The sequence below is a fragment of the Emydura macquarii genome, unplaced genomic scaffold, assembly GCF_026122565.2.
Source record: "Emydura macquarii macquarii isolate MOO-44397 ecotype Brisbane River unplaced genomic scaffold, CSIRO-AGI_Emac_v2 contig_1253, whole genome shotgun sequence".
Taxonomy (NCBI): Eukaryota; Metazoa; Chordata; order Testudines; family Chelidae; genus Emydura; species Emydura macquarii.
In genome coordinates this window covers 102,161,326-102,187,889 of record NW_027131390.1, presented here as the reverse complement: position 1 = coordinate 102,187,889, position 26,564 = coordinate 102,161,326, and the positions used below count along the sequence as shown (strand labels likewise).

The 26,564-nt window shown below is 46.4% G+C and overlaps 1 protein-coding gene across 1 annotated transcript in view; it reads right to left on the bottom strand.

Moving 5' to 3' along the window:
• SEMA5B (semaphorin 5B) overlaps positions 1-26,564 on the bottom strand; it is a 150,598-nt gene that overhangs the window by 21,612 nt on the left and 102,422 nt on the right. Inside the window, exons 11-19 of the mRNA XM_067549633.1 lie at positions 24,807-24,924; positions 14,917-15,098; positions 11,713-11,856; positions 9,963-10,110; positions 8,343-8,568; positions 7,360-7,578; positions 4,898-5,068; positions 3,764-3,913; positions 3,043-3,087 (exon numbers count right to left, since the gene is read on the bottom strand). Coding sequence (XP_067405734.1) covers positions 3,043-3,087; positions 3,764-3,913; positions 4,898-5,068; positions 7,360-7,578; positions 8,343-8,568; positions 9,963-10,110; positions 11,713-11,856; positions 14,917-15,098; positions 24,807-24,924 — 1,403 coding nt within the window. The remainder of the gene's footprint in view (positions 1-3,042; positions 3,088-3,763; positions 3,914-4,897; positions 5,069-7,359; positions 7,579-8,342; positions 8,569-9,962; positions 10,111-11,712; positions 11,857-14,916; positions 15,099-24,806; positions 24,925-26,564) is intronic.

The following is a 26,564-nucleotide window of genomic DNA, read 5'->3' as shown; positions in this document are numbered from 1 at the left end:
AGGGCTGAAGAGCAGCAGTGTAGATGTTCCTGTGCAGGCTGGAGCCCAGAATCTGAGACGCACCCCCTCGCTGGGAACGTCTACACCATTCTTTAGCCTTGTAGCTTGAGCTTCGCAAGCCTGAGTCAGTTGACCCAGGCTCTGAGACTCATGGTCATAGGGCTTTTTTTACACAGCCAATGTATCCTAAGTGTGCTCAGTCATCTTGTTTATTGATTTGGTGATTGGTCTCCCCCCACTATCTACAAGGTGTTTTAGCAACACTAAAAGGTGTGCTAGAAGGTGCACTGGTGGGGTCAGGGGAAGGGGGGAAATGAGAAGGAAATGAAATGGGCAGTGGGGGGAAAAGAAAATACAAAGGAAGCAGATCTCTTAAAAAACAGCTATGGAATGGACACAAGCAAGCACTTGAAGAAGAACTTGAGGTTTCAAACACTTCCAACACAGCATGTTGTTATCTGCTGGAAGGGGATGTGTATCTACAAGCGGGAGAGACCACAGGCAGTGGGAGGTAGCTGGTAGAGGTGAATAGAGGAAGTCAATAAATGCTAGGAGAGAGTCATCCTTCTTACGTTCTTCATTAGTGCATCGCCCCACAGAGCCTTTACACAGTCAGGGTATAACCAAACAGCCAACAGTTCTCTACCTTCAATAAGAGTAACAGCCCTGAACGGAGTCCATGGCACAAATCGCACTAGCAGATGTAGTAGTGAAGACTGGAAGAGTCTTGTGCAGCACCCAGTTGTGGCCATGTTTAGTTTCCCTTTGCAATCAGAGGGTGCTGCCTTCCAGTCGGAAGAGTGGAACTCTCTGAAGAGAATCAGCAGCATTAGCCCAAATGTACATTTCTACGGACTTTGGTCTGCTACATAATCTTTCAAGCAAGAATAAGGTGGGCCACAAAAGTTGAGAGGAACCACTGCACTACTAAACATCGATGTTCTAACCCCTGAGTGCAGCCAGTTATGATAGAGACTGCACAGAATACTACCATAATTTTTAGGTAGCCCAAGAATTCATCTGCAGAGTCTGATGTCTCACCTTGACTGTGTGTGGAGAAGCAGAAGTGACTGCCTGGCTAATAGCTTTAAATGATGCTCATTCTTGGTCTGCTCATGATACAGCTGTGCCTCTTTTTACCTGTCAGAGGTCGGTGACATCTTACTTTTTGATTAACATGCTTTCTAAATAGCGAATTTCACCCAATAATTTTACTGTTTTCTTTAATCTTTTAAAAAACCCTATATAAACAGAGTTTAATGGGGAGTTTGATAGAGTTCTATAGAGACTTAATAGGGTTCTATATTAATTACATGAAGGAATGTATAGAATTTAGTAGACCCATAATCTATGGTTTACTTTTTAAACGTATAAAAGTCCATAGCAGGGATATAATTTTCTATTATATTTTATAGGATGATCCAAAAAGTCTACAGAAAGACTATAATTTCCTATTACATTTTATGAAATTTTGTTCAGGGTAGTTCCCTCCTGAAAATCCACTTCTGCTTTAACCACTCTCGCATCTCATCTCAACATTACAATAGCAAAAATGAATGAATGAGATGAGTTCAGTGATGTTGTATTCCTCTCTTGTCCAGCTTTGCCCATATTGTAACAAATCTGATTATAGTTCCACAAGGAGGCATGTCTCTTCTGTATTTCATTCATTCAGAGCAGGAAATCCTTTCTGAAACCTGAAGCTCTTTTACAAATAGCTCTGGCCCTTGAAAGAAGCCACCTGAGTTTCAAGTGTGTTTTCAGAGTATCTTGGGGGCAAGAGTTTGTTTGTTTTAAACAGGCAGGACATCAGTTCCCAAAGATGCTTTCTTGGTTCATCACTTTTTAAATGTAGGTTTTCTCTTCGAGATGCAGCACAAGAAGCTTCTATTGATTAGTTTCCTTGCCAGATATTGTAAGACACTGAGTAATATTATTTATTAGCCATGGTATAACATACGTTGTAACAGGAAACAAAAGTGCAATGGAAGAAGGAGGCAGCGTACATTGTCAATAGCAATGCACAATTCTGAAGTGCAAGGTTAATAAGGAGCCCCGGAATAGGAGCAGATACCTTGTATTGTCTGGGCAGGAAGAAGTGATGCATAAAGTCAATCTTTACGTAATTGGTACTGACTGCCCTGCAGCCACAAACCAAGAAGCTCCATATCAAACTGCTGATAGTTTTTTGTCAGGATAGTCTTTTTGTCATCCTCTTGGTAGGGAGAATTGCTCTGGATGGGCCAGAAACTGCAGTTCATCTTGACGACTTGCAGGGACATCTGGCAATTTGTATTTAAGGAGAGCTTTGTGTTCACCATCCGTGGAAATCTACCAGCACGCCAATGCGAAGCTCCTCTAGCACCATTTTTAAATTTACAAGAAAATCAGTAATCCATGTTCCCAATGGTGTTATAGGGAGCGGTGAGGGCAAGTCACAGAAATCCTGACAGTCTTCAGAAGACCTTATCTATCTAGGATTTACAGGGCAGTGGGGAGATGAAGTTAATGACTGGATCTTCCAAGTTCTACACATAATGAAGACGCAGCTTCTTGGGAGATAAACAAGAACATGAATGAAAGGGAATGGTTGGGAGGATGACTATCCATTCTGATCTAACCCACCTTGTCTCTCAGACCTCATGTAGTCATTTATACTACAAAAGTATAGTCTGGGATGTTCCACTCATTGAAATTTTCATAGATGTCTGAAGAACACTTGCCTCCAAACAGCTGGCTTGTCATAGTGGGAGCATGAGGAATATGTCTTCATTTCTCCTGGACCATTTACAAAGGGGGTACAACAAGGCAGGCATATGTTCCTTGCTAATTAGCAACTCTGAGGATCCACCCCAAAACCAGCAATAAATAAGAGTCTTGGAACTGACAGCTGGATAGAGCAATACATTCTTCCAATCTGACTCAGAGAACGAGCCTCCACTGGAATTAAGGCTATCAATGGGATTAGAATTGGGTAGATTAATGGTTTGGTCAATGCTGCCCAGAAAGAAAAAGCCACGCTAAGATAAAAATAACTCCTACCTCCACAGTTCGTGCTCTCATCAATGCTTGAGGCCGGCAGGATCACTAAACAAAGAGAAAGCATTGGGGAAAGTTGTCATTTTGCCACCAGTTGCATTATTTAGGAAATTAATACCCCTTTGTTCCTTGCAGAAGTTGATTGTGCATTCTGCAGCAAGCTGCAGGCCTAAATAGAGAGGCTGGTGGACAATGTGGAGCGAAATTTAACAAAACCTCGGTATAAACCCTCGCGGCACGAAGGTGCAGCACAGAAAAAGTACTTTTAGAAGGGGAAAGAAGCCCTACTAGCGCAGACACCTTGGTCCTGTGGGATGCTTCCCCTGGGGTGTCTGAATTAACCAATCTCCAGTTGCCAAGGTTCACACGAATGCCAGGGTTCATTTAATTAACCCACCATGAACTGCACCCTGCAGGGGTTAACAGCCCCAATTCAAATTAAGCAGCTCACTGACTGTATCGTAGCTGTAAATAGCATTGCCTTACAGAAGAGCTGAGCTGCCACATCCATGTCATGCACCAAGCACTGTACGTTACAGATGGGCTTTTCAAAGACCTCTGCAGGAGTGTGACAACTCCATTCCCATTATTTCTAATAGGCATCCAAACCCCCTAGGCAGCTCTGGAAATTACAGCCTACGTTGATTGACATTAATTCCTCCTGAGAGAAACCTGCCTTCCTGGCCTGACCCATCTTTGCCCTGTGACGTAATGCTGCCCCTACCGGGAATTTCATTGGACAAGCAGTCTTGGTACTGTGTGCTGTTCCCGACGCACTGGGATGACTCTGGATTGTGCATCTCACAATAACGGCTGCGATACTGGATTCCGTCTTCGTTGCACAGGCTCCACTCTGACCAGTCCGACCATCCACCTAAAACCCAATGAGTCTGAAATCAGGAATAACGCACACACTACGCCACCACAGCGGGGGGGGAAGACACCCATACAATCCAAACTTCCCCAGTGTTTGGGGGTGTCTGAGTCCTGATTCTGGTGCAGGCCCATCTCTCATACACCCCACAACAGGGAGCCTTCAGGGGAGTGGATTTAATTCCCTCCATGTAAACAACATTGCCGCTGTGCAACCTAAGCTTCTGACTACAGCAGTGAGTGCAAAGCAGCCTCAAGGCTGACTTCGCCAGCCCCAGAAGGAAAACCCAGATTAGGGGGACCCTTGTGTGGTGCAGAGTGGACATAAAGGTTCCTAGATCAGCTCTCTTCTTGTAGTTGCATAGGAAATGGTTGGGGTTTTGTTCACAGCCACCCCTAGCTGTCATAATGCTCTCTTGGGGGCCACTAGCAGCCAGCATAAGTTTAGAGCAGCCCCCAGGCTGCACTAATGTTCTACCAGCCCAGCACACAGCCAACCCAGTATCGGGAGCACAAAGGTGGCTCCAAACCACCTCTGCACCTACCCTACCAGTTGTAATGTGTGCTCCTCAGCCATTCTGTGGAGCACAACACAGTGAAGGAATATCCTTACTCAGATGCACAGGCTGCTACTTCTGAGACTCCTTTGGCTTGTCTTGCAAATGTTTCTGATCAAAACTGATCTGCTTTTTCAATCATTTTAAATGGATCAGCTGTCAACGAGATTTTGGGCAGGCTGGCTATAGAATACCAGGCCACGCTCTGGTGAACAAGTTAAGAGGAAGGCGACGCATTTAATTTTAAGAATAGAGTGTCTTCTTTTCCCTGGTTCAATATACATTTACTGAATGGGCAGATAAACATTTCACAGCTTGTGTTTCTTGGGATTTTTTTTTTTTTTTTTTTTTTAACATATTCGTTTGCTGCTGGAGTTTGTTTCTGCCCTCCCTCAACACAACTTGAATACGAGAAAATAATCTGCTACCTTTGCAGGAGTGTGTGTTGCACAGCGCCTCCTCTGTGTGCAGGCCAATGCAGATATCCTCTCCGCTGGATGGTGCTGGGTTGGTACAGGTGCGGGTGCGTTGGTAGTGTCCTCCTCCACAGGTTGCTGAACACTGAGACCAAGGGGTCCAGCAAGACCACGAACCCTTTACTAAGGATCACAAGAAATAAAACAGACACACGCACGTTGGTTTTTATTTCTCTGAAGAAGCTCGGAACCACTTGAGTCCTGACTTCCTAGACAGCCCAGCCCAACCTAACAAGCTCTTTTTGTGCCACTAGCAACAGATATTTCCTGGGGCAATGTCTGTGCCTGACAATGGACAACTTAAACGAACAACGAGTTTAAATATGTTGTACTCCACAGATGCTGAATCAAACATAGCTGTTGTTCAGCAAGATGAAACCCTGTATCTTAGGGTATATCTACACTGACGGCAGCAAAGTCACCACCGCCAGATCGATCTTTTTTGGATCGATTGAGCAGTCAGTGAAGACCCGCTCAATCGATCAGGAAGTCAGCCTAGTAAAACCACCTCCTCAAGTGGTGTAGCGCTTTGTTGACGGGAACACAGTTCCCATTGGCGCAGTGCAGTGAGGACACCGCACAGAACGGAAGTACAGCAGTTGACGGAGAGTTACACAAGCTACTCTGCATAGCTTACGTAACTCCCATTGACTGCCACCGAATCTCCAGGTAAGTGTAGACCAGGCCTTAGAGTGCTCTAAAAGAAACAACTATTTTTCATGTTTCTTTGTTCCTACACATGTATATAGCCACGTTCATAATCTATTATTTACCTACTTCCTGACACGGCCCACTTCACCTGTAAGGAGGGTGAACTATATAGGTTTACTTGGAAACAAAGGGCTGCCAGAACCCAAACACTTTTAATGCAATAATTAGTTTTTGGGTTTGCATAGCACCTTTCTTTTGAAGATTTCAAAGCGCTCTGTGAACCACAAGTCTCAGAACACCCTTGTGAGCTGTGTATATCATTCCCTTTTTACCAACTGGAAAACTGAAGCACAGAGAAGTTATCTGACCGGAGCTCACCCAGCCAGTCGATGGAAAAGCAGAGAATGAGTCCTGGCTCTTGAACCCATACTCCACCTACTAGACACACTGCTCATTTTTCTCAGTTCCACATTCTATTCCTTCAAATGTGATCTTAAAACAATCTGATGATTGAGAGCAGCATAGACCGGTATATTTATATACACAGAGAGAGAAGGAGGACAACAGAGGTAAACAGACATAGGAACCATGCACTCAAGACAGATTTGCAATAAATCATAGAGTAAAAAGGAAAAGAAAAGCTGCACAGGGTGAACAAAAGGGCACAACCATTAGAGAAAAGCCACTGGGAAGATCCAAAATAGTAATAGCCGCCTTTGCAGAGCTCAGATTTTTAATTTTTACTGGCCATGCGGCTCAAATTTTGTCACACTCATTGCGCTCAAAACACTAGGATCACATCTCTCCTGTCTAAAATGTCAGCTTTAGTTTCATGTTTGAGATTTTAAAACCGCGAGATGGAAATATAATAAATGATACTGCTCATAATGACACTTGGCAGTTGTCGCGGTTCACCCGGCAGGCATAAAGCGTGTCAAAGGAAATGGCTAAGTATTGTTACTGCTCAGTGGTGAAGTGACTTGCTCAAATTGTTTCTACAGGGTGGAGTGGGGAGATCCCATGGCCTATGAGCACTATTCTGATCAGAAGTGCAACAAAATCATGAGGACAAACTTGAAAACCAGATAACCAGGCAAGAATGCTCCCTGCTGGCATTGCAGGAAATGGTAATTGATGCCAGGGGGAGATGCCCATGGTGAAAACATTACATAAGTGGAAGAGGTGGGAAGCGAGAAGAAACAAGTGTTCACCAAAAAATAAAAATTGCCGTGACAAGCATCTCTACACAGTAGTACGCCACATTTGGTGCCATTTCACAATAGGTAAGGGTACCACACTGGCCCTCTGCTGAATGGAGCACTATGCCTGCTCAAATGTGTGTTAGTTACCCTCTGGCGGCTAGAAAAATGGAAGGTAAGCTACAGTGCTGTTCTCTCCAGAGCAGTGCTTTTCAACCTGTGGTCTGCAGACCCCTGGACGTCTGCAGACTATGTCTAAGATTTCCAAAGCGGTCTGCGCTGCCATTTGAAATTTTTTAGGGATCTGCAAATGAAAAAAGGTCAAAACCATTGCGCTAGAGCATGTTGGCCTATTGCCCTGCAGGGGCGATGGGGGGCAGAAGGCATAACATTAAAGTGTCCTTGTATCAGAGGCTGTCCAAGGCTTATTTAAATACCTTTTTTTAAAAAAAAGCAATACAAGTTCAAATCGGACGTTCAGAACTATTGAATCTTCATGATTTTTAATATTTAGATGAGATAGAAGAACACATCATTTTAGTGGAGGAAAGAAATCATTGTTACCTGGGCAGGGATGCGGGTTGCAATCTTGGTATTCCATTGCTGACCCCACGCAGGGCAGGCCGCCATTTTTAGGTTCTGGGTTTGTGCACGTTCTCTTCCGGATCCTAAAGCCCAATTCACAGTCCCTGGAACAGGAGGACCAGGCCCCCCAAAAGGACCAGCCCCCATTGATTATCCGTACAGAGGTCTTACCACTCTTCAGAAGATCATCGACGAGTGCTTCAAGAAGCAAAAATAAGACACAAAAGGGTGAGTTGTTGGGCAGGGCTTTGGCTTGGAAACAGACTCATTCCACCTTCAGGCTCTGGGGAGGAATCCTGTGGAAACCACATCCCCTTCCAGTGCTGGGAACCCAGCGCCAACAGCGCGGCTCTACCGCACCAGAGGGAAACCAAAAGGGAAGTGCAGTGGAGCGCTCTGGTTTCCCTGCGCAAACCGAATGAAGTGAAAAACCAAGCCCACGGTATCCCACGGGCAACAAACTGAGCAGGGTCAGACTGGGCCTCAAAGGGACTGACCTGTGGTAAAGCCAGCACAGAGGTGCTCTACCCCACAGGCAGCCCCAGGAGGATTTGTGCCTTCCCCTGGAACCTCCAGACCATGTAGTCGGAGCATACATGCCACACCTCAGGATGGCCCTCCCCTCTTCTCCACTAGAGAGAGTGGGTAAGGCCATGCCCCCACCACTGGCCTCTCCTCTTTTGGCCATCGAGTCCCCCAGTGGGCACTACACTCCCATAAGCACCCCCTTGAGCGCAGGGGAACAAGAAATGGAAATGGCTCCTTGCAGCTCCCCCTGCCTGGTGCGTTCATGCCAGAGCCAGTGAGTCAGGTCTAGGGACTCTTGCCGTCCCTGCAGTTTGTGGTGGTGTCAGAGTGCAGGTCAGCGTGTATTCAAGCACGACTACCTCCCCCTTTCACCACCGAAAAGGATGCAAAACTGAGCCTGGCCCTAGGGTTATGGGTGAGTCGGCGGGACGTACAGTCAGTGTCACAAACTGCCGAGCCGTCATTGGGACAGAACCGACTCTCTGTCTTCTTCCTCCCAAACTGCAGCTCGTGAGGATCAGCTAGCTGGGCACGGCAGGTGTAGCGGAAGCGCTGCTCTTGGCGGGCTCCATTCTGGGTGAGGTTGACAGGCATCCAGGGAGTCCAGGGCGTGTTTCTGCGCACCTCTGGGCAGCTCTCTGGATTGCAGGTCTTGTATTCCTACCAACCAGGAAAATCATCTCTCATTACTCCCAATCTGCTTATGCATGATTTTAACGACTATAACACGTCTGCAACACAGCTACAAGGAAGGAATTCCTTTACACCCAAGAAACCAGCACGAGAACAAGTGGATCTAAGAAGGCACACAACTGCATCACTCTGATTGCGCCAGATACAATTCACCATGCGGAGGGACAGCATGAGCCAGCGGGATTAACTGGGAGTTAACTGGTGCAGAAGCCTCATATGGGTCCTCTGCATGGGCTGAATTTCACACACTGGCTTTTGGCCTGTGTCCCCTGCCTTGGTTTTCGTTTCTTTGCAGATTGCAACCTCTTTGGAGCAGGGAATAGGCCCCTGTACACATTTGGACAGTGGCTAACACATTTTGGGCAGGGCCACAATGAAAAAGTTATAACAATAGTAAATCTGTGAACAGCAGTGGGACCGTTAAGTCTACAGAAGTGCATGGCCCATTACTGAAGAAAAAGCATTAGCCCACCTCCAGCAATTTATATTTCATTCATAGTACTATCTGTTTATTTCTAAAGAAGCATTTAGAAAAACCTGTCTTTTTATTTGGTTTTCTGATATACACAGTGAAGGCTATGGGCTATATACATCTTCAGTCTATGCCTGAATTCCTACTGACATTTGTAGAAGTTCAGTATGGGCAGATAGCAGGGTGGTCCTGGATTCTGACTATTCCCCAGAAGTTTCTGTTTTTTAAAACAAATAAGGAAATTCCTTCTGGCAGAAGGATAAGAATGTTACTGCTTCAGGACTTTATATGACTCTAAAGTAGATGCCAAATGGCTTGTGAACAAAATCAGAGGTCCCTGATCAAATCTGCTTACACTCAGAAAAACCCTTCATAAAGAAAAACCTTTGCAAAACAAGCTAATTAAAAATACCTTGCACCAATCAGCTGACAAAATGTGGAGAAATACAATGGAAACGGTAACCAGTGTATCACCAGCAGGCTGATTAGATGAATCTTCCATTGTCAAATGGGCGGGAGGCCCATTTCTGAGGTATGTGCAAGGCTCCCATGACCTGCAGTAGGATCCCCCATGAGAGTGAGACATAAGGGAAAAAACAGCTGGAACGCTCTCAGTTTCCCAGACTAATGAAGGCAAAAGTCCTGGTCCAAAGACCACAGAAGTCAATAGAAAGACCACTCCCTTCTTCTGCATCAACATCCATTAACTCTGGCTAACTCCCAATATAGAATAAATCCACCAATTTACCACTCTCCCTACCTCCCCGCCTAGCAGCAGGACTTGCTCCTAGCATTTTTTACTAGATCAAAAAATGAAACAATAATAGCGACTGTCGGTGAAACAGCAGATGCCTGTAGGTTGAATGCAATGCTAGTAAATATTACATACCATAGCGCAGCCCGGGCAGGTGTTGCCATTCTCACAGGACCTCTGCCTTGAATGTATCCCTCCACCACAATTTGCGCTACATTTATTCCAGGGGCCCCAGGAAGACCAAAATATTGGTAATGGACATGGACTATTCTCATTGCAGAATCTGAAAGAGTGTGGACAAAGCATGTCAAAGAATCCATGTCAGTTACTAGAGGCATCCAAAGGGCAAAGGGATATTGACTATAAATGCTACCCCTATGGGAGGATCACAGAGTACACATACATTCTGGGTGAAATTCATGCACCACCAAAGTCAAAATTAAGGGATGTGGGGGGACTTTGCTGACACTCCGCACAGGAATGAATTTCACCCCTTGTACTTAACGCAGGGTGGTTAACCATTTAGGGGAGATTTACAAACAAGCTCAGCACCCACCGCCAGGGGCACATTTTCGAAAGAGTTCGCATCTCATTGGGATAGCAAAATCAATCAGCCAGATTTTCAACCTCCAACCCACATGTATCACAATGGTAGGTGCTGGATGCCTTTATTTTAGGTGCCTACGTGGGAGTTGAGCTCTTTGACAATTGTCCCCGTTACAGTTGCTGAGCTCTTGACAAACTGGTCTTATGAAAATCTTGCCTTTATTGCTATTTGGAACACAGGTAACTAGTGTTTGAAGTGGGGCTGTGCCTGAAAAGCCGATTAATATTATTTCATGTTTCCTTTTAAAAAGGGATCATCCTTTTTGTTCAACTTTTGAATCAAACTTCGTCTCAAGTTTAATCGCCCCAATCTTTAATCTTAGACCACAACTGACTGCCATACAGTCTTTAAAGTTCATGTTGAATGGCTACAAATCAACCCAAACATAAAGATGTCCAGAGTCAAGAAAGTTAAATGAATTACCCTTTGCACACTGAGAAATACAGAGAAACCCGTCTTAAGTCACCACTCAAGAGACCAGCAAAAATCTGATGCCAAGTAGAGGTGGCCTTTAATGAAATGTCAATGCTAGAAACCACATGGGGATGCTTTAAAGCATTTGGTTAAAGAGTGGCTGGACTCTGAGAAGTGTCTCTGTGAAAATGGTATTGTGCCTTCCAAATGTATTGTCTTTCAATGATTCCAGATCAAATTTGCTCAGTTTTCAAGTAAAAAAGGTTGTTTTTCTCATGCCCAGCCCTGCAAACTCAACCTTAGATCTGAAAGTCAAGCTGGGTTCTTTCTTTCTTTTTCGCACATCACTACCGTTAACAGAGACCGAATGGGGTGAATTGGAGTCGTAATTAAAGTGCAATTGATGTATACACTGACTAGTGTGTATGTATGCCATTGCCCTCTAATGGGTGGAATCAGAACTGCTCAACTGAGTATCATAGGCACTATACTGCTAACAGTGATTCTCTTTTAGCACAAGAGTTAGGATCGTCTGTGTTGGAGGCAGGGAGATCTGGGTTAAATCCCTGCTTCTACTGCCAAGTTCTGAGAAATCATGACATGCAGCCCGGTGGCAACTGTGAAGTCTTAGATTGTCACCGACTTGTTACAAAATAGAGGATGATCATTGTGGGTGAGCTAATGCATCTTAACTCTGGCATTCCCTCACTTCCATGTGCTTGACTGGTCAGCCCTAATGCTGCATTAACACTAGCTCTTTGCACTTCATCTACATTAACTTCAGGCCCATCCGTCAGCCTCTAAAGTGACTGCACTGCCCTGGATGAGAGACCCTCTGGTGTTTGGGCTGTGAATGCCTCTTACCGCTCCTCTCTGCTCTGTCCAACACAGACCCTGCCCCCATACCGCGGAGCTGGGTTGCTGCACGATCTCTGACGGACCTGAAAGCCAATCCCACAGGAGGTGCTGCATTGGGCCCAGGGGGACCATGGAGTCCAAGCGCCATTTCTGACAGAGACAAAGGGACAGGGCAGATGAGAAAACAGAATATTTGGGTTAATTTCTCCTCTTCTAGCGTCAGGCCCTACTCAAAGGCTTGGGCTGTAAAGTTCCTAAGTGGAAGCCCCACTAAATCACTGGAATCCACTAGTTCTAAAAAGCTCCACTTCATCTCAGCCAGACCCAAGAGACAAGCCCAGAATTCAGACTGGGATTCTCAGACGCACTCAGCATTGGCCTAACTCTGGTCCCACTGGTGTTGATGGCAAAGTTCCCATTGATTTCAAACAAAGCAGAGCTAAGCGAATGTTGAGTGATTTGAAAGTCCCACCTGAGTGTTCTCTGAGCTTTCTGCAGTGTTATTGTTGATGATCGCCTTTTCCCTTCAACCCCATTCCTCTATAAATCTCATTGACCAATCCCCTCCAATTTCTCTTTACTTTCCTTCTCTGGCCAATGTGCTCAGACAACAGTAGACTCCCAAATTTGCATGTTAAAATCCAACCCTATTGCATGAAATGGGATTCAGGTTTTGTGGGTCACCAAAACCAGCTCTGTCAATGCCAAGGAGTTGGGAAAACTAACCCTGTCCATCAATGACACGCTAACACTATAGATTTGCTATAACTAATGTTGCTAACTCATGGGTCTTGTGATATTTGGTGTTTTTTTTAAAGCCCCAGCTCCTGGAATCCTGCTATTACATGAGAACATCAGCTTTCATTTAAAAAATTAGTATCTAACTTCCGTGATTGCAGAGAAAAGTCTGAAAATTTGACTTTAGTGTGACCCTAGATGTGCAGAACTCAGAAGGCAAATAAAAAGAGCACAACATTTATTATTATTTTTTAAATCTCATGATTTTTATTTCTATCTCATGATTTTTGGGGGCTGATATATGATCGGGGTTGACAATACCACTAGATCATAAATCTCAATAGGACTAGGGGACAGAAGAATTAGATTACAGTCTTTCATGTGCCTCAGGTTCTCATCTCATTAAACTGAGCCAACAGATAGGCAGCTATCTCTGCGTGAACACCTCATCTCGTTGCGTTACTGTTTCTAGTCCAGCAATCTTGTTTTGTAAAAAAAAAAACCCACCACTTTCTAAAGTCAACTAAAGAAACAACTCAGGTGCTCTCTTGTTACAGCCACGCTCAAAAGCTGAGCTGGAAAACAGATGTTAATTTGTAAAGCCTTTACTGAACTAATAACACTGCTGGCAAGTAATGCATTCTATCTATCCTGGCACCAACCACGGTACAGGATGAAAGTTAAAACTCAGGTTGTCCTGCACACTTTTTGTGTTCATTATCATCTCTTGCCTTCTCTGAGCAGCTTGGCTTCAGAGCAGTGCTGCATATCCTCTCTTCCCCATATAGGGGGAGGAACAAGAAAGTCTTTTTTATGAAAATCCCTTTCTTCCATGTTCTAACCCACCTATCACCTGCCGGTCCTTAATCCAGGAGGAGAGATTTCATGCAAAATCTTAAAGCGGAAGAACATTACAAGGAGGATTTTTATTGTTGTTGGAGCAGCAAAAGAAAAATAAATATATCTAAAAATATTCCCCATAGAAATAACACTTCTTGCCATCAGGGGATTTGTATTCCAAGTGCAGAGAATTCTTAATGGCAACAAAAAATTCCCATTTTCAAATTTCCATCTCCTACTTTCTAATAAAACTCGTTTTTAAGCATCCTGCTTTTTCTCTGCGGAAACATCCCAATGGCATATGAAGTCAATTAAAGGAAATTCTAGCGCTTACGTGGACATAGGATGACCAGATGTCCCTATTTTTCAAACCCTGCTGCCTTCCAGTGTTTTATGATGGAATACATATTTCAGCCACTTCTTACAGGCTGTTCCCACAACTTTTCCCACTGGACCAGAGCCTATAATGTGAGTGATGCTAAAATGCATGACCCCCTGGAGGGCCTGCCATCAGTCGCTGACAGAAGAGGGCTCTGGCTCAATACGGGGCAGTGGAGAAGTAGCAGGAATGGCTGGCTCTGCCGGGTAGGCAGCACAGTGCACAGCTGGAGGAACAGACAGCAATTAAAATATTATCCTTAGTAAACGTAGCTGATTCTTTTGCTGCCAAGAGCAGGGCTGAGCTCAGGGGAGGAGGAGAGTTCTCCTCGGTATGAGGAGTGTTTAAAGAGGAGCTGAGGTAGCTTAAACCTATATCGGCTCTATGTCTGCTCAAATATCAGGGACTCACCCCAGGCATCCTGCAGTCAACAGCTCCCAGCCCCTGCTTGGCTCCTGCTTCCCTTGGGTCATGAAGTGACCTTCACCGGAAAGGTGAGAGGGGCACCAGGGACATAAACTGGGTGCTTACGTTTAGACATTGAAGTCGAAGAGGCCTGATTTCCAAACCTCCTCCCTCAGACCCTTATTCAGGAAAGCCACTCAAGCATTATTATTAGGGCGGCCCTTAACACTAGCTTAACTAAGTCCATGATTAAGTCCCATTGACTGCAGTGGGACATAAGCAAGCCCTGTCCTGAACAGGGAGGGATGCTTTCCTAGGTCTGGTCTCATCTCATGCAGCCAGCCAGCAGCAACCCCATGTGACAGACTCAGAGACCCCGGCACACAAAGGAGGCACCTTACCCCCCTGTGCGCTAGGCTGTCTCCCAGTCCCCTCCCTTTGGCCACACTTCCGGAGCCAGAAACACAACAGTGTGTTTAGCACATTTTAATCTTCAAAGCACTGTTCAGTCATTACCTCACTAAGCCTCATGCCCCCGCCATTGATGTGCCATTATTCCCACTGTGCAGCGGGGGAAAGTGAGGCACAGGGACGCTGAGTCTAACATTTCCCCATGTATCCACTCACTTGGGGTACCTCTGCTTTTGGGTGCCTCACTTGAGACACCTGAGACCTGCTTTTCAGAGGAGCTGAGACCCTGTAGCTCCTATTGACTTCAACTGGAATTGCACCCACTTACACCAGGGCCAGAGACAAGAAGATACCAGTGGAAATATATGTGTGGAGACCAAACATTCAGGAACCACCCTGCTCCCCTCACAGAAGGCCCAGCAGCCATGCAGATGTACCTTGAGCAATTTGCAATCTCGATCCTGGTCCCGTCACAGCCGCGACCCCCGCAGCGAGGGCGAGGGTTGTCACAGGACCGTGACCTACACATACAAGAGCCCGTGCTGTCCCCATCCGAATGCTCACATGGTTGCCACGGGGACCAGGGCCCCAATCTCCCATTTGTTGTCAGGTTTTTCACCTAATTTAAAAAAAAAAAAAAAAAGTCACTACAGAGAGTTTACATTTCTGGAGACAGCACCACAATAGAAACGGCAAACAAAGCTGCTGAGGGGATTAAGATGCAGCTTAGATGAGAGCTGTCTGTGCCTGTGAGCAGGATTCAAAAACGGGGGTTGTTTTCAGACAATGCTGAGCCAATATTTACCCTCCAAATTCCACCCTGCATACCTAACACACATATACAAGCAGCAAAGCTCCCTCAGACTACTACCACCTCCCACGAGAGCACCATCTGCCCACCTCACAAACCCAACCCCCTTTGGATATCATCTCACGCTGCCTCAGCCTGTAAAACACAACAGTCTGTTACTATATTATTTTATTTATTATTATTATTATTTGTATTACTGTAGCACCTGGGAGCCCTAGTCCTGGACCAGGAGTCCAGTGTGCGAGGTGTCGTGCAAACCCAGAACAAAGACATGCTCCCTGTTCCCAAGGAGTTTACAATCGAGGGATAAGACAAGCGACAACAGGTAGATATGGACAGACGGGGAATCCAAGTGAGCAAAAACAATATCGCTCAGCATGATAGACCATGGAAACTGTCCACTAGCAGCCGAACCACTGTATTCCTGTGCTAACAGTCCAAAACGCTACCGTTCACTGAGATGCTGCTGCAATGTTTGAGATGATCCCCGTAGAATTTATTATTTACTATTTATATTACTGTAGCACCCAACTGAGCTCAGAGCCCCACTGTACAAAAACATAGTCAGGGAGAGTCCCTGTCCCAAGCAACTTACAATCTAATTAGATAACACAGGCAAAGGAGGGGAGATGAAACAGACACACACAGACAAGCGAAATGACTTGCTCAAGGTCACACAGCAAATTAATGGGCAAGCAAGGAACAGAACGCAGGTCTCCTGTGGCCACTCCAGTACCTGATCTACTATATCATGCCACTCCTCTCCAGAAACTCGAGTATTTTTAGCTTTAGGGCAAGTGCTGTCTTTTCGTTGTGTGTTTGTACGACAGCTAGCACAACTGGATCCTGCGCCACAGCTTGGGAATCTCAGGCAATGCCACAATGCAAATAAATAAATCAGGGTAATCGGGCAAGTGCAAAAAAATGGAGTAAGGGGCCGTTTCAGACTAGGATTGACACATATCAGCATAAGTTGGGTGAGGTGGGTTGGCAGTATCTGCTCATGCGATGCCTGGCTTGCTATTAGTCTCATGCTTTCAAGATCACTAAATTATTCTAGAAACTAAAAATAACCTTGCAGGTTGGTCATGATTTATACGTTAAAAAAACCAGGCACAATTATTTAATCAAACAATCTTCATATTGAAATGAATTCTCTAACCATTCCCATTCCCCTACCCCTTTCTTTGCTCTCTCTTTCTTTTGCTACGGAAAGTGGCCTGTCTCACAGAGGCTTCCTTGTCAATCACAGGTGTAAGGTCACAGAATTCTGGTGCAAGGTGAAAGCAAAGGGCCTTGCAGAAGAGAAATGAATAAAGCACGGTCCCCCCCACATAACTTGGTTTGCTCTGCCAGTGGCTACAGTGACTTGCTCTTCGCAAACTCCAGCCAGAACCAGCAGTCAGGCTACAGCTGCGCTGTGCTGCACCAGCTCCTCTCTAACTAGTGTCACAGAACAGGAAAAGCAGCAGAAACTAATTCTGCGCAGGTGACCAGCAACAGAGGGGCTACATGAAGTGAGGCAGCATGGCCCCTCGCCAGCCATGGGAGGAGGTGTAGAGGCCCTAGAAGTGCCAATATCTACAGCTGTGCCTGAGATCCATTGGGTTCCCAATGCTACTTCCTGATGATCTGAAGTTGGTGTGTTATCTTGAGGCAACAACTCCCTTGCAGCTCCCACACAGTCAAAACTGAAGGGCCTCGCCAGAAGTGTGGTGGGACGTTACCTGGAGCTGCTCCAGAACGGTGCTTGTGCGGTATGGCTGGAGTGCAAAGAAACAGACTCGCCAGGTGTCAGGCATCTCCTGTGACATTTGCACATCCAAATCCAACCCCAAGCCCTGCCCTCATTCCCGCAACACCCAGACACACGGTCGGCTCTGGGAAACTGACACCCTCTGCACCTCTCTCCTCTGGCTGATCCCTGGTCCCCCTGCGGGTTCCCAGCCTGCCGGGGGCAGCGGAGAGGGACAGAAGCAGCAGCAGTGACGCTCAGGCAGGAGTGTGGGGCACATGGAAAGGAGCGGGAGGCAGGAGAGAACAGAGGGAAGGAAAGGGGATATGGACAGACGGGTGACAAGGGAGTGAGGCTAACAGACAGCGCTTGAAGGATGGGCCAGGGACTGAACTGAGACTGGGCTGGACTAAAGGGGGACGGAATAGGCGGATTGGCTGAATAGGGGAGGCTAATAGGAAGTAGGAGCAGAATGAAGGGGACCCCGCCTCCCCAACTCTCCCATGCACCTCCGTCTCCAGGCGTCCCTCAGTCTGATGAACCCCGCCTACGCCCAGCTGCTTCGTGCCTCCTCTCCCATCCACAGCGAACCCCTGGCACCCCTCCAGATTCACTCCAATAACCCCTCGGGTCTCTCCCACTCAGCAGCTGCACCGCCAGTTGCCCCGGGCTCTTGCCCTCTCTTGTGAGGTATGAAAGGAATATGGCCCTGCCTCCCCAAAAGAGCTCCCCCTGCTGGGAGAAGGCGGAAGGGAATCAGAGCAACGTCGGCACCAGATTGAAACGTCTCACACAGAGCTGCACAAAACCCTGCAGCTGTAGTGAAACTGCCAATAAAGGCAACAGGGTAATTGGCCTCTGTGTCTCATTCAAAGAATAAGAACGGAACAGACTGAGGTCCTGGCTAACATCTCAGGTCCAAGTACTGAACCAGATACAGCGGCAGACAAAACCAACATTGCCATGCTTAATGCTGATCACTTTACAGCTTCAAAGCGCTCTAAAGTCATTCTGAATTAGCCGTCACCACCTCTATGATGTAAGCATGTTTTTCCTCAGCTTTACAGATGAGGAAACTGAGGCACAGAGAGGTTAAGTGACATGTCTGAGACCACACAGTGAGTCAACTGTAGAATCAGAAGTAGAACTCTCTCACTCCTCCTCGCGTGTCAGGTCCTATGTTATGCTTTAACTAGGCACTTTTGAGAGCTGTCATCTAACAGCCTCAGAAATCCACAGCAATGACATGAAAGTAATTTAGATCTGTTACTATGTTCATCATATTGTAATTAAGGGGTTTCAGGCATCTGTTGCAAACCTTTGTTTTCAACAGACTGTCATTCAGCCGTACAATTTCACTCTTGGTTGAAGGCTACCAGGCAAGATGTCCCAAAGCAGTACATTATTTATTTTTGGGTTGATTTTGTGATTTTAAATACATACATAAAATTAACACGGTTTGGGTTGTTACAAAGTGAGAATATTAAAAGAGCTACTTCGAAACATTTGAGTCATTCGATTCATTTATCATCATCTTTTTTTTTTTTTCACCTTTCAAAAGTAAAAATCCAAATATTGGATCATGCTATTCATTTTTAAGCCAGAACCCCTTGCTGATTTCAGCGGGCAGCTCTGTTTAAAAATCATTGGTATGATATGGCCCATTGCTTGAGTTTTAAAAAATATAAAGCTGATAAATAATTATTGACTTGTAATTAGTACTGGGAAACAACCCAACATTTAAATAAATAAACAAAATGGCTGAAATGTTGAGATTTATAAACAGATCACGTTGCAAGTGTGGGAAGTTTCATTTCTTAAGAAATTACATATGGATTATTATTCTATCCTTAAGTTTGTAGTGGCATTTTGAAAAGAGCAAGCTCAGGAATTTGGATAAAAAAACCATGCATTGATCTTTTTCAGAACAGCTCTCTGTGGTGGCTCCTTTGTAGACATTGCCATGTCAATCAGATAAACAAGACGCATTTCAAAACATCTGTAATCAAATACACCTTTGAAATTATTATGGATGATCAGGTAAGAGAGTCCTTGTTAATCATAAATCGACCCACAGATGCAGAAGGGCCCAACTTAAACGTCTCCCTGAGTTCAAGGAACGCAGCATCGGGCCCAAACGCAAGGGTGCTCAGATTCCAAGCTAAAATTCCAGACTGACATATTTTTAGGCAGGACAGATATTTTTGGTGTACAGTCAAATATTACAGGTGGGGATGGTAACACCACCTAATATTAATGCTGCCCAGCACGACGCATTATAAGACCCCGTTTTCCATTCCCTAGAGCTTTGCCAACCTTTAACCATTTGGGCGGATGTTTTCCACGACAGGTGTCTGCCTCAGGCTGATTTTTTAATTTCAGCCATTTCTTAGAGCACGGCTAGGGAGAAATACATTGGTTTGATGCCTAGCCAGCAAACCTCTTCCATTCGGCCAAATAAGACACTCCGGTGGAGGGTTTCCTACTGCCCATCAGGACCTCTTGAACCTGAGACAAACATGCCTGTTTGCCCATATTCAGCCAGTCAACCTCCAGGCCGTCAAGTGTAGAGATATCAAGGCTAAGTGTAAGAATTAGCCTCTGTCCTGCGATAGCAAGTCTGGCCAATGTGGCAGCTCCAGCTGGGGGGCCATTGATAGCTCCATCAGAGTGCTGAACCAACGCTGCCTTTGCCAGGCGGGAGCTACTAGAATCACATCTGTTTTGTCCCTCTTGGTCTTTGAGAGGACCTTGTGTATCAGCGGTGGCAGAAATGCGTACATGAGAACCCCTGTCCATGCAAGGAGGAAGGTGACCCCATGGATGGAGCAAAACTGGTCACATTTCTTGTTCAGACTGGACGCGAAGAGGTGCACTTGGGGAACTCCCCACCTCTGGAAAAGCATATCCATAACTTGAAGGTGAAGTGACCATTCATGGTGAGGTAAGAAGCAGCTGCTGAGCCGGTCTGTCATGGTGTTCCTGTCCTCTAGCAGGTGGGATGCCATGATATGGAAATTGTTCCGACCGGCCAGGTCCCACAGGCGCATTAGCCTCTTGACGGTGATTAGCCGATGAGTGGGCTCCACCTTGCCTGTTGATGTAAATCGTGGTGGTGTTGTCCGTCAGAACCTGCACCGCTTTTCCCTCCATAGGGAAGGAACACCTGGCAGACCAGCCTTATCCCCTTGAGCCCCTGGACAGTCTCTTGAGATGCCACAAGTCTAGAATGGGTCTGAGACCACCTTTCGCTTTGGGAATGAGAAAGTAGCGGGAATAAAATCCTCTTCCCCGCAAATCTGGAGGAACTTCCTCTATGGCCCCTATCCTCAGAAGACTTTGCACCTCCTGAATGAGAAGATGCTCGTGAGAGGGGTCTCTGAAGAAAGACTGGGACAGGGGGTTGGTTGAGTAGGATTGAGGAGGACTGCAGGGTGCAGCGCCCTGGGAACACTGAGGACCCATCGGTCTGATGTTATATGGGACCATGCTGGAAAGAAGAGAAAAAGGTGGTTTAGGAAGAGCCTGGAAGGCAGATCCTGAATGGAGTCTGTGGTGTTGTCCTTGGGCGCACCCTCAAAACTGCTGCCTCTAGCCACTGGGGTGTCACGAGATTCCCAAGTGGGAAGAAGAGGAGGTTAGGGCTTGGCAACGGCATTTAAAGTCTCTTTCTCTATGCTTTCTCCTGTAGAAGGATGAGCGAGGAGGCCCTTGGAATCAAGGCCGCTGCTGCAGTGGGCGAAACTGCTTCCTGAAGGACTGAGGTGTACACAGGCCCAAAGAGCACAGGGTAGCTCTGGAGTCTTTTAAACCATGGAGCCTAGCATCTGTTTGGTCTGAAAAAGGTGCACTGCCATCAAATGGGATGTCTTGAATCAACCACTGCACTTCTTGAGACAGACCAAAGGATTGTAGCCATGAACACCTGCGCATGGATACAGTGGAGGCCATAGATCTCGCTGCCGAATCCGCTGCATCCAGAGTCACCTGAATGGCCGCTCTGGCCACCATCTTTCCTTCCTCCAATATGGTGGCAAAGTCCTGGGAATGTTGAATTTAGCCAGCAAGTTCCAGATATTATATTCCAGATATTATCACTGTACCTCCCTAGCAGTGCCAGGAGGTTGGCAACTCTGAATTGCAAGCTGGCTGTAGAATAAATTTTTCAACCAAACAAATCTAGCTGTTTTGAGTCCTTGTCTACAAGGGATCCCGGGAGGGGTGTGGGGGTTGTGAAGAGGAACTCAAACCCCTTAGCCGGGACAGAATATTTCTTCTCAGCCCTTTTTGATGTTGGTGGCAATGAAGATGGTATTTTCCCACAGGGCACTGAGCACCTTAAGCACCCCTTCATGCACTGGAAGTGCGACCTGGGCCAGTACATCAAAGAGGGGGTCAGAGGCGTCCTTGAGCTCCTCCACCTCCAGGCCCAGGTTGGAAGCCACCCTCTTGAAGAGCTCTTGATGGGCTCTGAAGTCGTTCAGTGATACCGGGGGCCTTGTCCATGGATGAAGAGGAGGATGGCAGGACCGGAAGAGGGGGACGTAAACTCTCCTCCTGAGCCTGGGCTGAAGTGGTTGCCTGAGGCACGGAACTGCAGTCTGACGCAGAGTCCTGGGTTTCTTGCTGGGTCGGCAGTACTGCAGAATGCTTCGCCGAACAGCGGTGTAAGTAGGGACCTGGCACCACGGATTCCAATATGGCCACTGAACAGGCTATTGTCCCTGGGCCCAGTGCGATGCTGTAGGTACAGCCCCAGCCTTCAGTGCCTTGCGACTGTGATGGTGCCGTGGTCTAGGACTGGGGCTCCCCCTCCAAAGTCGAGCAATAGGACTCTTCCCACGGAGACCAAGGTGGGGCTGTCGGTGATTCCCCTCGACTATCATGTGGCATGGAGAAATGATGCCATGGGGAAGAGGATCTGTGCCTCAAACCGCGGGATGGTCGTGCTCCAATGAACACTGTCTCAGAGAGTGGTGTAGAGTTGGAGACCAATGCCGAGATGCTGGGGACTGGTACACAATCAGTGCTGCTCCAATCGGTGTGAGTGTGCCGACTTGGGAGATCGCAAGAAGGATCTCCATGATCGATGTCACGAGGGTAGGGATTCCTCCGCGCTGACGATCTTGGTACCGGGGACTCCAAGCCATGTTGGTAAGAGGTCCCACCACTTGGTGTCAGGGCAGGACACGAGGGCGAGGAAATGGAGTGTGTGGAGCACGCATGTGTACAGGTGCGCCTGTGGCGCGGTTCGGAAGCGCACCAGCTGCAGATCCTGCAGCCGGTCTACGGGAGAGTGCTAGAAGGCCGATTTATCAGCCCAGGATCAGCAAGTCCCTTTTCCCCTGGTAGCTGAGCAGGGGTTACTCCGGGTTAATTAACACACCTGGAGCCAATCAAGGCCCCACCTAGGACTTGTTAAAAGCCTCCCCTCCAGAGAAAGGGTGAGGCTGGAGTTGTGGGAGTGAGGTGAGCTACCAGGGTGTGTGAGCAGGCCAGACGCTGTCAAGAGCCAGGAGGGCTTAGGAGAAGGAGCAGAACGCTGGCAGGAGAGAACCCTGCAGGTACAAAGACTGGGGAGGGGAAATCCTGCCCGAAGAGGGCAAAGAACTTTTCTCAGCCCTGGAGGCCCAAGGGAAGAGACCCTGCCAGAAGAGAAAGACTGAACTGGACATTTGGTTTGGACACTACCACACCCTGTGCGGCTATCAGGGGTCAAGAGCTTCCCCTGGCAAGGAGGCCAGGAAGGGCCCCTGTCCGAGCAGAGTACGGATATTAAGTCAAGGGGCCCGGGGAAGTAACCCAGGGAAGCCAGCAGCTTTCTTGAAGCCACAGCGCGAGACGGCTACTTGTAGGGTCCCTGGGTTGGGGCCTGGAGTCGAGGGTGGGACTGGGCCCCGCTCTGCCCCCCAACTGGCCGTTCACTGGAGGGATAAGAGCCACAGCGACGAGGCAAGGGGCCTACAAGAACCAGAGACAGGACCGGGACCCCACAGGGAGCAGCCACCTTAGAGCGGCTGTGTTACCCTCCACCAACACTAGAGGGTGGAAGAACTCTAAGGGGAGAAGCAGTTCCCTGACCTACCATTAGAGGGAAGCGCTGGACCCACTGAGGCAGAAGAAGAGCTTTGTCACAATTGGTACAACATTCTTCTGCTTACCATCCCAAACTCTTGTGCTGTGTAAGGCCCCTATTGAGCAAGGTGTTCAGCATGCTCTTAAAGCTAGGTACATGCTTAAGTACATTGCTGAATCAGGGCCTTAAGTCAGCTGGCACATACCAGACCAGAGATGGATATATTTCAGTGAGGGGTGGGGGGTGAGAGAGAGGACGTTATTTCTGTAATAAATGTGGTTTTTAAAGTACTTTGAGATCCCTTGGAATGAAAAGTACTACGCAGATGTAAATTTATACATTAATTAAATTCTAACACACAGTTAAATTTAACACACAGATGTAAATTTATACACACAGTTGTCGTGCACGTCCCTAGGAGCACACGATCTTCAGAATGCACCTGTATGTTCTGTGCAGGTTTTATAACCTTGAAACAATGATCTGGAGTTGCACATTCCCCAATGTTCGCAATGGCAGCCGCGTTCAAACTAGAGGATTAACACCTCGCACACCTATCAACAGACACAGGCACTAAACAGGACAGGATAACAGCATGTGCAATCAAGAAGCACCACACAAGAGGGTTATAAACGCACAAGCCCCTGAATCCAGTGGTGAAAGACTTAAGCTTGCCTCGCTGAGACAGGATTGAAGTAATGACTAGTATTTCCTGGGAAATTTTCTGAGAAGATAGAGAGAGAAGGGAAATAAACATCCCAGCAGCTCGAGACATAAATAGCATATTGAAGATATAACCCATCCAGCCCCTTCTCAGCCTGCTTTACTTAGCAGCATCAGCATGCTAATTGGCATTAGACAATAACAATGGAAGTTAACAAGAAATCTTTTATTTCCCGCACTGCAATGTAATGAGAGTAGTTTTCTTTCCTGTCGTCTTACAGAAATGGTTCAAGTAGCAAGAATTAACTTGGCCATGCAGCCCCTAACTGGATACAGTGTGCCGATCTAAACTGAATCGTAAAGAGCTGGTTTGTTGTAATGACATCATTTCAGAGGCCATGACAAGAACAGAAAAGTGTTCCCTTTGAGTGCCTTACATTTGTTAGAACCCTGCTCGGATGAGAAGAGGGTTACAATTTCATCTCTCTCTCACGCACACATATACACCATCCCCTTTCCCTTCTACTTGCATGTGCGCATTCTCTCCACTTTAACACACACCCCCATACCACCTTCTCCCCTTCTTCATGCTCTCCCCTCTAGCACTCTCCCACCCTTACATAAACGTACACAAGGCCTGATTTTCTGTTTATGTTCAGCCTCTTTCTGCTTTTCCAACAGAATACTGCCTCGCACGGGGAGTCTCTGTGGCCAGCCACAAGAGCTCTATGCCCAGTCCCTCACATAAGGTGTGTGTCAGAGATGAGCTGGGACATGCCTGCAGGGCCAGAGAGCACTGCACTTCAGCTATTCTCATTTCCCACACCCATAGAGAGCTGTGGGAAGTAGTGCATACATTAAAGTAGCCGTGAGGCGGCTCTGGCTTAACCGGGGACTTAGGAAGCCCCCTGCAGGACCCTAGAGCATAGAAATGGAGGTACTGAGCAACAGGCTGACTATAATGTTCCACACACACACACAAACAAACACACTCTATGTGCAATATGTTTTTCTACTCTTTTTTTCGTTAATTTCCACTTACTGGGCACTCAGTAATATTCTGAGTCCACAGGCTCATGTTGGAGCTGTCCTCAATGGTGGTGCATCGTTTCTGTTTGTTATCCCAGCCACAGTATGGGTCCCTGGCTCCTAGACATTCCCTGTGTGAGGAAAGAGAACAGATTAGAGCTCTGTAACATTGACTAGCTCTAAAAATCTGTATGAAAGCATAGCGCTTCTCTATGACAGCTGTCGACTGCACTGAACCTCAGCAGAAGAAACAATTTCTTTTAGGCGGCACTTCACCTCCTTGGAAGGAGAGCACGGCTGAATAACAAGGGTGATAGGACACAAAACAAATATCACTCATACAAACTGTAGATTAAAAACCCAGTCACTCTCTTTCGAGGCCTCGGGGGAAAAAATTACTTTACAAATTTTAGTAAAAGAACGTTTCTCATTGAGATATCCTTGTGCCCCTTAGTAATCCTTCACCGGGCCGGATCTCACACAAAGCATCCTCTGTGTGCATGTTTGCTGACACTATGTCCATCCAAAGGGGTTAGACCAGCAGAATTAGCCAATGGGCCAGTAATAAAAGCTTTCTATTAGCCTTGGCCTTTGTCAGAACAATGATTTCATTTATAATCCTCACATCAAGATGTCAGTTTGGAAGAGTCACAGCAGAACATTATTTCTGAGCCTTTGGCTGCTCTGAATACTGGTGTATTCATTTTCCTGCCAAATCCATATCTATAGCTGCGTGTGAGTTCCCATCCTATGAGCTGCTAATGAAAAATAACTATGGTTACTACCTTCACTAGACAGCAAAGGTCAGTGATCAGACTGGTCCATTTTGGGCTTTACTGGTTACTCCCATCATGGATTCCTTTCAAGTCCTTAATTTCCACTATGAAAATGTGATAGCACAAGCCACAGAGAGTATATGAAAGTTAGGGAGTGAGAGAAAGAAGAGGGAAGACCAAAACTAAAAGAATTTGTAATGTTACTTCTTTATTTCAATGATCTATGCTTTCCTATCATGCAAACTGCTGCTTGGCTCTTTCTGAAATCCTCAAGAGATTTCAGAAATGCCAATTAAATGGTAGCATGAGACCAACAGGAAAAATTCAGTTCAGGCAGCTAAAAAGGTAATGAGATTTATTCCAAGGGTAGCGATCAGTATGATAAGTGAAACATCAGAAAAAAATCAAATGAAATGAGATGTGAAGTATTCCCACACAGAAATCTTTGAAATCCTATTAGACCATAATCAGCTACAAATGAAAAAGGATGTCCCTCAAGCACAGCTGAAAACACTTGGATGCCGCTCTAGTCCGTACTGATTCCAATGCAATTTGCCCAAAAGCAAATGCTTGATTCTTCTGCTCTGTGGTACAGGTTTTTATTACTTAACAACTCTCCAATTTGCTCACACGTTGCAGAAGGGTGTCTGTTTCACTAAAGATTTAAACTTGGTAAACAGCAAGCGATGCAGTTGTCTCTTGGTTGTTTTAAAGGAGCGATTCAGTGAACAAGTGACAATGACTCTCCATTACGTTTTCCTTAAACTGCTTAAAAATACCTGAGGAAAAGTCATAGAAAATTCTCATCCAGTCCAAGGTAGCAAACGGCTAGGCTTTAGTGTAGAAAAAGACTTCAGATCCTTAGCCCAAGGACAGTGAAGGGTATATATGTGCCGCTGTGCTTATTATTCTGGCTAAAGAGCCCCCCATCCTACTGTTTTGGCAGCCCATTCTGTTCTAATCCATAGAGTGGGGTAGCCTTCATTTCCACAAGA